The sequence below is a fragment of the Labrus bergylta genome, chromosome 11 (assembly GCF_963930695.1).
Source record: "Labrus bergylta chromosome 11, fLabBer1.1, whole genome shotgun sequence".
In the NCBI taxonomy this organism is placed as follows: Eukaryota; Metazoa; Chordata; class Actinopteri; order Labriformes; family Labridae; genus Labrus; species Labrus bergylta.
This window is the reverse complement of record NC_089205.1, coordinates 9,038,618-9,051,080: the sequence shown is the minus strand read 5'-3', so window position 1 is coordinate 9,051,080 and position 12,463 is coordinate 9,038,618. Positions and strand designations below refer to the sequence as shown.

The following is a 12,463-nucleotide window of genomic DNA, read 5'->3' as shown; positions in this document are numbered from 1 at the left end:
TTTTTCAAAGGCATTTCCGAGGGGCGTCCAAAATGGCCGTGTGGGGTGCCTTAAAACAGCCTACCTTCTCTGGTCCAAACAAATCCAGAGCATTCAAGACCAGAATCTAAAGTTAGAAGGAGGACATACTGGCTGCTGCATTGTTGTTAGAGAAGCCAGCACTTCAACATAGCATGTTTCCTTAATGTCTGATCATAGTAAGATCACTTTATCATTTCACTCACGACACTCCTTTAAAAGTGCACCTTATGAGATTGGTCATGCACGAGAGGATTCAATGATTGACCAGAAAACAAAAGATTTGGACTGACTTCAGAAGTACAACCACATTTTTAAAAAGTATTACGCTTCATGAAACTACACAGAAAAAGGCAGCAACCAGCAGGTCTTACTCCAGTGAAATTCCTGATATTGAGTCATTAACCCGGACATTGAATATAACTTGGCCTTAGTTGTGTAGAAAAGCATCATCAACCCAGGTTTTGAATATTGGAAGTGCCATTAATTTCATGCAAGTGACCTCAAGGACATGCAGCTGGCTTGCCTTTATATTCGGATAAATGGGACTTGAGTTGTCCTTGGGGCTTCAAACATGATTTAATTTAGTGGTTGCATGGTTTTCCTTAAATGACAAAAAATATCAAATCTATGCTACCTATCAGGCGCTAAGCAGCAGACGCAGGTAGTGACCGTGGTCTGGTTGCAGCTCAGTAAGTATGATACACCGATTTATACTATTCTCAACACATGCTGTCTCTGTCTGACTTGTTTTACTTCTCCTGAGGACATTAAAAGCACACAGGCCTATAACCCTGTAAGACATACTGGTATATATTGTATGTAACAGGTTACATTTCACAAACCAAAGTGCTGTCTCCTTATGAAATCAGAAACACGTTTGCTTGATTATTCTCCTGGTAGCTCGAGGTAAATGATGTCACTTCAACATTCAATTTAAACTCCCAACGGGAACATCACTTAGATCTCAATTATCCCGCTTGTTTTCTTCTCCTTCTTTACAGCTGAGAGGCTCGAGGTGACTTCTCATTGATTTTGTCCTCCTGCCAAAGTCTATTTGCCGAGCCAGTTCAGAACAAAAACACAAGCTTCTCTCTGCCTGGTCACCGAGAACGTTCACGAAGGCCGTCTCTGTTCCTGGGACAAATTATACAACTCTTCAGGACGATTGAGACTTATATGAAATACCACAGATTCAGATTTGTCAGCCTCTCACATCAGTTCTACCTTTTTTTTGGTCAAGAAGCGAGTATTGCTGTTGAATTTCAAGAACTCCCAAAACACTGAAAATGACCCAAAAATGCTCATTCAATCAAAGCAGGCAGTAGAATATGACAAGTTACTGAGATAGCTTAAAACGGATAAAAGTTCTGGACCTCAGCTCATCTCTTGCATTGTGTAGAAACTACGTCGTCTCATGTCTCATTCAGCGGTGAGTAAACTCTCAGTATAAACTCTGTCATCTGTGATGTGCTTTGAGTGTGGGCTAGAGCATGTAAGAGGTAGAGAGTGAGCAGGGAGACAGGGAGGCGTCTGATTGGTTCATCAGATGGTATCTCGTGGCAGACATTGGTTGAAGTTTTTACAGACTTACAAACTGCTACAGATGACAGATTTTCTTTGTTTCTTTTTCAGAGAACATGAGTTATTAATTTCTGTCAGGACCTAATGACAATTTCAACCCAAATTCCTAACCCTGCCTTTAAGAAATGGCATCTCTCGATTAAACTGAGGAATACATTTTCATATTAAAAGAAGATGTGTGTGTATTACTACCCCGTTTGAACCAGTTCAGTCTGAGTCACGCTCCCAGCTGGTGAATTTCCTCGACACCTGTCCTCCATACCTAAGGTGTTTTTTTTCTGACTATGCAGACTCAATCCCATTTTCTTCACACTTACAACACATTCAGAGGCCCTTTGAATACTGGCTCATGCAGAAAACAGTTCCAAGATTGACATCCCCCTTCCTTTCAGTGCCTTGAATGTGAGTCCTGCATTTAGAGAATATGATTCCGTGCACAAAAGACACGCTCAATACAAGCTAAATGTAAATCTCTGCAAGTCAATAAAAAACCTCAGTGAATGTGTTTCAACAATCGACAGAACAGCTTCACACAGAGAATCTCACTGAACACAAAAGGCCTGTAGGCATTAAGCCAGGCTGCCTTTCACTTCATCTGTTATTAGCAGATAGTACATTGATTTTTTTTTTCAGGAAGTAAAACTAATATCTGAAACCATCTCGCATCCCCGCTGTTCCAGACATAATGTAGCAGCTCGCAATGCCTGATTGGATTGTATGAGGAATTAATTGGACTTGTGTGATAAACCAACGTGGAAGAGGAGGAGATTCTTATGTCGGGGGGGGACGTTGGAGGTATTCAGAAGTTCATTTTGTTTAAGAGACATCAGTAGATGAAGAGGAAGTGGCCAAAAAGCGAGGGGGAGATAACGACTTAATGAAAGTTTCTTTTCATGCCCCAGGGTTTTAGAGACAACCATTAATAACAAGTGGGAGGGAGATGAGGGAGAGAGAGAGAGAGAGAGAGAGAGAGAGAGAGAGAGAGAGAGAGAGACAGACAGAGAGAGAGAGAGAGAGAGAGAGACAGAGAGAGAGAGAGAGAGAGAGAGAGAAAGGAGATTCAAAAAGTGCTCAGGAAACTATTTAACTATTGTGCAGCTTGTTTAAAAGATGTGTGTTGAGCCCTGTAAAAACTTTTATCAGCCAGAGGTAATAAAATACATAAAATGAGATCAATTTAGACAAGGCAATACAATTAATTAGCTGCCTAAAAGTTTTTTTTTTTTTTTTTTTTTTTTTTTTTTAATCAACCACTGGAAGAAAATCTCAAAATTCAGCCTTTTTGACAAACTGAATTCATGTGGAGTTCTTTCAAACGCGGCCATGAGGAAACCAGCTTCAGGTTGGTGTGATGACATTTTAAAGGAAGGAATGTGCGACTTTTTGAATCCAGTAGATGTCGCCCTTGAGCACCAGCATGAAACCAAAACAAACTGCTGTTTGGCCACACCTCCTCCATACTGAAGCCTCCGCTCTCCTCCAGCGTCACACCTCCAACTCTTCATCTCTCCATTAGTGCAAGTCCATAGGATCCTGTTTGTGCATTTGTATATTTCAGCCTATGTGTGTGTTGCATGACTTACAGACTGTAAAAACAGAAATTTCCCCTTGCAGGGATCAATAAAGTAAATCTTAATCTTAATCTTAATCTTTTATCAGTTCAAAATTAATCACAACTTGTTTCTGACAAAGCAAAGATCTACTTTGTAACAAAAAGCAGAGAGGTTATTACCAAATGTGCAGTGATTATTTTTTTAAAGAGGTAAAAAATATGAAATGTGTGTGAAAACCCCTTTTGAAAGAAACACTTGAGAGTGACACGGCGGGCCCTCTGTGTCTAAATTCCTTCAGATGATGGCTCACATGTGCTGTCAGGAGTCTGACTGACGCTTTCATGCTCGCCCCCCAATCAAGTACAGCGATGTGTCTGATCCGATCAGCCCTGGTAGTGCTGCAGCTGTGAGTCCAGGCTCAGCTGCATCCCCCCCCCGAATCTAATGTCCTCGCTGGCAGAGTGCTGGGACCTGGCAATTTGAGGTGACCTGTCTGACTTCAAGACAACATCCTTGATCAATAGACAGCTGCTGTCTACACACACACACACACACACACACACACACACACACACACACACACACACACACACACACACACACACACACACACACACACCATCACTTGGAAGTATCTCAGTGATATTCAACAAGGACGGGCTGCATTTAAAATATTAAAAACACTCTTACATTTAATAGAGCTACAATTAAATATAAATACGAGTCTTCCAAACTGACGACAAAATGGAATATTTTAATGTTGGGCTCATTGAATCAAAGAGGTTACATTTCTTTGGCTGCTTCTCTCAAACATTTCCAGACTTGTCCTACTTATGCCAATATGTCTGAGCCACAAAAACAAAACAAAAAAGGAGCTTCTCAGAATTACGTGTGCAGTCATTTCTATTTCTGATATATGTTGAGTTGTTTCATCATTGGAAATACTTCTTGGAGAAAGCTTAATGTGACATGTCAGGGAATGTTGCGCCTGAACATGAAAGGGTCGCTCTAGTAATCAAACACCAACAAGTAAGTGCATGCTAAATGGACTTAAGCTTGTATATTTCATACTCAAAGTGCTTTTACCCCGCAGGTCACACCTACACATTCACACACTGATGGTAGAGGCTGCTGTTTAAAGAGTCTATTAGAGGTAACTCATCCCATTTATACACATTCATACGCCGCCGATGAAGCAGCGGGAGCAACTTGGGGTTAAGAGTCTTGCCCAAGGATACATTGGACACGTGGCCCCAGGAGCTGGGGATCAAACCCCTGACCTTCCGGTAGAGAGACGACTGACTTTACCAACTGATCCACAGCCGCCCCTTCATCATAACACACATGGATCGGGATCGTCACATAAGCTCTCTTCAGACTGCCATTTCAAGCTGAGATATTTACGCCCCTGTGAATCACCTTCAATCTGATTTTCATGGAGGTGTAAAGAGGCAGTAACACGTGGTACAGAGGCAAGACTGGATCAGCAGATCGCAGCGTGTGCGTGCTTGTCTTTAAAGATTTATTTTTGGGCCTTTTATGTCTTTTACTTTTAGAGACAGGACAGTGTCTAGAGTGAGAAACTGGGGATAGAGAGAGTGGGGAGTGACATGCGGGAAAGGAGCCACAGGTCGGATTTGAACCCGGGCCACCCGCTCTTGAGGCCTCTGTACATGGGGCACACACACTAACCGTTAAGGTACCGGCGCCCCAGTGTGTCTGACTGTGTGTGTATGTGGAGCTCCTGCTGTGCCGTGCTTCCACAACACTGAAATGCAATGTGAATTCACAGACTCTTGGAATCAGTATGAACGTACAAAGACATGTTGACAGTTGAGTTTAGTACGGCACTTTTGCAGAAAAAAAAGCAGCCTGAAAAGGGATACAGAAATACATCCAAGTTCTTGTACTCAAACACACATCATTCCATGTATGTGTGTATCGCTTTTCAGTCTAATTCCAGCGCTGCACGTGTGTGTGAAAGTGTGTTTTCTCTGCTAAAGATACAGACCATTATTTAGGCCAAGAAAAAATCCCAAAGGACGGTTAATGCAGGTTTAATCCCACCTTGAGGCTACATCCCTGTCTACGAGATAAGCCCATAACCTACTTTCTAAATCCACAAAGGTGAGTCAGGGTTTAAACTCAAGTCATTTGTATGATGTGTAGTATGTGTCCCAGATTATCACCGCGTCTTACCTGCTCCAGTTTCCAGTGGAACTCGGCCGGTCTGAAGGTGTCCACCTGCGTGAAGTCTCTCCTCAGCAGGAACACCAGGCGGCAATTATGGACATACAGCGAGTAGTGATGACGGTTCATCTCTGTGGCGAGGAGGGAGAAACAACAGTAAAAAAACACGGCCAGGTGGTCAGTCAGCTGTGAGCTTTCTATCTTGGAAATATGAACAAGACTAAATCAGTGAGTTGGAGTTTACGTGCAGGAAGCAAGCAAGAGTCACCGAGGGAAACGACAACACGATTCTACTCGACGAGCTGTCAGGAGAGCGCGGCGCTGCAGACACCGGAGACCCGGGTGCAGCTCACGTAAACTCGACAGACCAAAGAGGAGACGCTCCATACAAACAGACGGGTTGATTTAAAACAGCGCCTGCTCAACCATCTGTAAGCCGGATTCAAGACTGGTATGTTGTGGGCGACGTGCTTCATATCAACGGTTGAGTCTGTCGCCTTCAGAGATCTAATCGATAAAACAGCAACATATTGAAAATGACTTCAGGGTTATTTGCAATGTGTGCGTTGTCACAGCAACACTAAATAATGTGAACATAAATATGAGGATCGAAAAAAATAAAGTAACGCTAAAGATACTTTTTTCCCAGCAGCCACTAAGGCAGTAACTCACTTTGTAACTCACTTTTTGATTGTAGTAACTAGTTAATGTAACTAGTTAGTCTTTCTCAGTAACATGCCCAACACTGGTTATTACTGTTTTCATGAAATATTTCATACGCCATCTTGAATTTAGCTGATTTCTGCATCATAGCAAATGTTTTTTTCCTTTGGTTTCTCTCAGCAGTTTTCATCCCCCCCATTTCAAAGATTCACCCCGCCACTCATCGTACTGCGCGTTCTGCCCGCTCGCCTCATAGACTGTAAATATTACGTTCACCTGCCTGGGAGCTGGAGTCTGACGTCACGTTCCTGCGCTGTCCACTTTGCTATTTCGTTTCCAAGTTGGTTTGAATTATGATCACTTTTTAGCACGGCAGGTTTGAAAACGAAAAGCCAAAGACCTTTTTGTTTTCGTTTGAATGATGTCATACAATATGCATACATAGAGAGTAAAAGTATAATGCAAACTGGATGACTGAATATTCATTTTAAATATAGGTCAAATAAAGCACCTATATTCTGAAAATTAAAACGTGTTTCTGTTACTGTATTTTCATTTTAAAATTAGCTTTTTCATTTGAATTATGATACACATTTAGCGGGGCATTTTTTGAAAATGATAAAACAAATACCATTTTCTTCCTCATTTTAATTTAGTCAAAGAATGTGCATTTTTGAAGTTGAAAACTAAAATTCAAATTAGATAAATTAATCATCATCATCGTATCATCATTATATCATTGAGTCAAATAATACACTCATATTCTGAAAATTAAAAAGCATTTCTGTTAATGCATTTGAATTTTCAAATTAGCTTCATCATTTGAATTCTGATCACTAATCGCTTCCATACTAGCAAAGGGCTACTCAGCACGTTCCTGTTCTGCTCACACACTCACCTGTTTTGTCCGAGTTACAGAGCAGCGTCTCCTTCTCAGCTCGGAGTCCAATGCTTGGCCCGTGCTTCATCCAGGTCGCGATGGTGAACTGGTCCGTCAGATTCTGCGGCACCACCCAGTCTGGGATTTTCGCCGCCTGACGACCGTCAAACCTGAAGATCAAGTCACTGTCCCTGCCGCTGTCAGTCACCAGGGAAGCTGTCCAGTTGGTGGCGGCGCTGGGAGCAGGGAGAAGGTCGGTGCTGCCTGAGGACGCCCCTGGGGTCGTCGTCATGGGAACAAACAAGAGATGTGACAGGAGATGTGTCAATAACAATCCCAGCAGGGTATATTGGCCTAACCTTGGCTATGATTACTTATGAGTAAGGCAGATGGCAGGGCTTAATATGTAATCAATGGGCCGAGATGGATGGAGGATGTGAGTATTGATTCATGGCGAATGAAACTGACTTTCAAAGGGAAAGAGATGTGAGTCACCGGTGACAAATTCAAAACACAGCTCGTCACTAAAATGTGCTTCTATGGAAACACAGAGGACATATTGACTGGTAACACAAAGAGAAAGACATACTGCAAGGACTCGGCGAGAAGGGCGACGAGTGGTGTGAATCAACCAATTACAGGCTTTGTTTACAACTGGCATTTGGTTTTGAGACCGCATTGAGTCATCCCATTCCTTTTCTCTCTCTCTTCCCCTTTAAAAGGAGGTCCATCATTTCTTGACACAATAACCTCAATAAGTTGAGTCCTCTACGATCCGTGTTTTCAAACTGTCATCTTGACAAACGTTATTGAGCCATGTCGCTCACCTTGCTCCCAAATGTATTAGACGTGCCCTTGCTGATCTTTCTCTGCCCCACACCCTCCCTGTGTCACAGTGAAAAATGCATGTGTTTAAACCACATTTATAAATCATTTGTAACAGCTTATGGAGGGTAGTAAATCAGAGCGATACAGGAAGCATGCTGTTCCGAGACAAAATGGGCAATGTCAGAGTACACCATGTCTCCCTCGTCTGGGCAAACAATTGCAACATGCATCTGTTCATTGCTGCTAATAACACAACATTAGCACATTAATTGATGTTTTTCCCCATCTGTAAAGCTGTTTTTCTCCACCTCATACTCATCTTAGTGTCGATGCTCTGACTCCAGTAATTAGATTCCTCCAGTAAATAAATACGCATCGACTTGTGCAGCACCCAGCTGCAGCCTTCTCTCTTCCCGATGTCTTTGTACATTATCTCAAATTGATTGCGCTTTAAAAAAGCAATTACAATTTATTCTATTTGCTATCAGATAACGATTATGAGGTGCCTGAAAAGGACTCTTTAGTGGTAAACCATGCATGGACCGGGAGCCAGGGGAGCCAGGGGAGCCAGGGAGGGTACGGTACGCATTCAGATGAGCTGGAATGGGGTTTCTGAAGGCCCTTAGTCAAAGATGATGACTCCAGCCCCCCTGCTGGCAGTGCAGTGTGGGCGGGGAGGGGGAAGCGGGTAGGTTAGGCAGCTTTGTTGGTGCTTTGGGCACCAACACGGCAGCCTGGCTGCTCACCAGTCACAGAGGAGAAAGCGTGGCTGCATCAGAGGCAGCTAATGCCCTCGCACTGTCACATCATTAGTGACACGGCTTTAAGTCGCTATTCTGGTGCCTTCATTTAGCACAGGGGTATACCAGGGACACGAGCGGAGATAAGAAAGCAACACAGACTGAGAGCTTTCAGATGTTGGTTTAAAAAAAAGGCATAGAGAGGCACCTCAGGCCTTGTCTGACCCTGGTGCTTAGACCTTGGATTCCACGGATGCTTTCAGCTGCAGCTTACTTCAAATTCAAAGCAGTAACTTTCAGTTTGCCGCCTGAGTCAGAAGTCATCTTTGATCAGCCATCCGCTGCATATTCTACATATCCACCACCATCCTATAACCACGGGTCTGAGTCTCATGCGATTTGCTGCTACATGCCAGAAATGCACTCTCAATCAAAGCTGCTCATCATTCTGGCCACAACAGCCCGATTACCGTATTCAAAGCACAACAGAACAGTCTGTTTCAAATGCAGAACCCACCACAGAGTTTCTGTAGAGATTTCTCGGAGTAGGTTTCACGGTCGCAGCCCTTCCCGATGTGGCTGGTCTGCAGCTCCACTGTGGTCCTCACCGATGACAGCGGCCCACCACAGGTCTCCAGGTGCATCTTGGGAAACAGCTGCTTGCTTCCTGTTCCTGGCTCGTAGTCCACTCGCTTATTCCAGCCTGGGAAAAGAGGGAGATAGATTGATAATGTTCAGGACGGCAAAGAGGCTAGATTAAACTGCATGCTGTCTGCCTGCATGGAAACACAGAGCCAGCTGCAGATTGTTATCTGAAATTATATCTGATTTCCACAAGCCTACTTGTTGCTTTTGTTATTGCATGCCTCATTTTGTCCATTTAGGCTGCCATCAAAAAACAAGATTCCATTTGCAATTTCTCACTGTGACTGATATATCCGGCTTCGAAACTCAATATCCTTTCAGCACAATGTTCCCGGCTAATAAAACTGCGGCATTGTTGCTGGAGTGCGGTGCAGTACCTGCATTAGCAGCAGTATCATTATGCTGTCAGTGCTTGTCCTGTCAGCTGTGAATTGCATTGTCTGGCTATAATGTTGTGCAGTGGGGATACTTTTGCCTTTTTTTCACTTCTTTTTTTCTAGCGTCTGTGTTTGTGTGCTCAGACTCTCTGGAGATAACAAGAAAATGAACTGCAAAATGATGTGGCCTGCTAAGTGTTTATATGAGTTTTGTTTACAGTGAGCAGATCTCATTCATTATCTCAGTTTCAAACAGCTTCTCTGCATATGCATAAATGCTGTCAACACAAAATGTTCACATTTGCTTAGTCAGAGAACTTGTCAATCCAGTTAGTGCCTTCTATCACACCATCACAGTGTAAAATAGCTCTTTTAAGCCTCTGGCAACCCTAAATCACAATGACCTTTGAACTATTCAGTACCGTAAATAATGAACGTAAGCGAAAGCTTTACGCTTACCTTCAAACCAAATTCAAAACACGGTCACTAAAGTTTCTGTAATCGGTTTTGATATTGGGTAAAGGTCAATTCAGCGCAGTTATGCTCTGATATTTATAACAAAATGAGTTCCACTATCAAATCATAAAAAATGTCACATGGCAGCTATTCCACAGTTGACACCCACTGATTGTTCTGACTTGGGTGGCCCACCTGGGTTACTGACTTATGCAGGTGTGGCCTGAAGTTTGTGCACAAATTATTATAACACAAATTAAAATTATTGGCATTGTTTCTGTACGCAGCCATAGGTAGTAGGTCTTTTGCAAGTTAGACAGTGTGCGAGAGTTTGCATGCAAATGTTTATGGACTCATTCCTTTCCTTAGAAACTGTCTTATGAAATAGATGTGCACGGTATTTATTGACAACTAAGAGCAGTATTCTTCCACTATGACACCTGAACAAATGTATCTCCTCACTGATTCAAGTTTGATCAACTGTAAACGCTGCAAAGAGGTGAGTAATTTTCCAAAACGACTTCTAACTACTATACTGCAAAACTATTTTTTTAGTACAAACGCATGTACTGAATGGGATGAAGATTGAAGTAGAACATGCTAGAAGAAGAAGCTTGACACAGTTTTGCTTATTACCAATGGAAAGTTAATACAACAAGGCAACAAGCACCTTCCTTTACAGTGAGTTATGTGTTGGCTGATCATGACTTTTTCCTGGCCTTTATTTTGCTATACCCTGCTGAGCAAAGGAAAAATGCACCTCTCAGATTTAGGTTGGAGAGTGGGCGTAGCAGGTGCTGTGGTAACAACATACTCCACTGACAACAGGGAGTCAAATGACCTGTCGAGGACTTGGCTTTCACTGCCGAGCTGGCTCCACATCCAGAAAGAGAGGGGGTGGTTAAGGATGCATGAGAAGGAGTGAGGGGACGTTGAAGGATAAACGAGGGGTAATGGGTTGAGGACAGAGTGTGCATAGAGATATGTGAAGAAGGGTTGCGTTTGGAATTGGTTGATTGAGCTTTAAGGGCTACAAAGCGACAAACAAACACAAGGGATAGTGAAAGGTGCAGACTCTTAATCTTTTGTAATCTCATCGAGTGAACACTTGTAGTCTATTTGTCCAAAGTGGCAGTGATCAGCAACCCTTCATCAGTCCTTCTACCTTCAGACATGGACTTAAAAAGGTATAGGCTATTTCCTTGAGCATGGTATTAACAGACAATCTGTGACCAGGCAGCATTTTTCACAGGTAGCACTCTCAGTTTCCCTTTTGGCTTTTGACTAGATATGGGGCTTTTTGGATGGAAATGTTGGTTGTGTGTTAAGTCAGAGAGTCAGATAGCTTGGTCTGCATTACAATAATTACAATTTATTTTTATTTTTTGGTTTTGATGGGATTTCAATGAATTTAAGACATCTTCGGGATGAGCTACATGTTGTTTGAACGCAAACAGCCAAATTTTATTCACCCAGACTTTACATAGACTCTTCCCTGCCAGCCCCTTAGTAAACTTTTCCATAAAGTCGGGTTGAGCTGATGTGGAATGCAGGAAATAATACTCAGGAAAATTCACAGCAAGCGAGCAAGAGGGGCTTGAAACGTTTGCATAGATTGTATGCATGCAACCAGTGTGTAATAAATCCCCCCTGTCAGTCACCAGGGAAGCTGTCCAGTTGGTGGCGGCGCTGGGAGCAGGGAGAAGGTCGGTGCTGCCCGATTACCCACACAGTTTTACTGTAAAACATCTATTCATGAGTAAAGCCAATGATAAATGTAAACTCTGAATGCCCTAAAACATAACGAGGAATGGGCTCGCTGCAAGGGGTCAAATTAGTTTAAAGAAGCATGAGTGCAGCATATCATGAAAACACATCACAAGGCCAACTTCACAAGTAGATGTTCTTTCACAGCAACAACAAAAAACATGCTTCTTTTCATAACACAGGTCCTGCATGGTGAGACTTTATGAAGGGGGCGTTTGAAGAGAGCGGAAACACTGACAGGTTGTTTAGGAAAAAGTGCAGAAATATAAACTGAACAAACTCTCAACACAATAAAAAGAGAAACTCTTTTGTAGCGTCCTTTAGATAAGAGCAGGACAGAGAGAACCACATCTCTGATGAATGTTTGCCAACTGAATATATCTCTAATAAGGAATAACACTGCGGGAATAAAATGGAAAATGTCCTCTGCCGAAAAACCCACTGGACTTTATCGAAGTCGGCATACAGCGACAAAACAAACAAACAAACACATCTTTGTCCTGAATCTATCCATTTTTAGAAACTGATGTAGGCCCCTTTCTGTGTGGATTTCTGGCACAAGACAAAACAAAGCCTTTGTCGAAATCCTCTCCATGGCTGTCATTTTTAAGCATTGATGAATTCTTGCAGGTCTTTGTGAATCATTTAATGCCAAACACTTTCCACAGTTCATGAAATATCACAGTGTCTTTCAGCATTAATACTTTTTGTCAGTGAGGCCGAGGTACTTCACCAAAATCAACACAAACCGAAAGTTCCTCA

At 42.6% G+C, this 12,463-nt stretch overlaps 1 protein-coding gene across 1 annotated transcript in view; it reads right to left on the bottom strand.

Annotated features, from left to right (window-relative positions):
- LOC109986268 (calsyntenin-2) overlaps positions 1-12,463 on the bottom strand; it is a 242,381-nt gene that overhangs the window by 53,873 nt on the left and 176,045 nt on the right. Inside the window, exons 6-8 of the mRNA XM_020636858.3 lie at positions 8,974-9,159; positions 6,907-7,164; positions 5,355-5,476 (exon numbers count right to left, since the gene is read on the bottom strand). Of these exons, the coding sequence (XP_020492514.1) occupies positions 5,355-5,476; positions 6,907-7,164; positions 8,974-9,159 (566 nt within the window). The remainder of the gene's footprint in view (positions 1-5,354; positions 5,477-6,906; positions 7,165-8,973; positions 9,160-12,463) is intronic.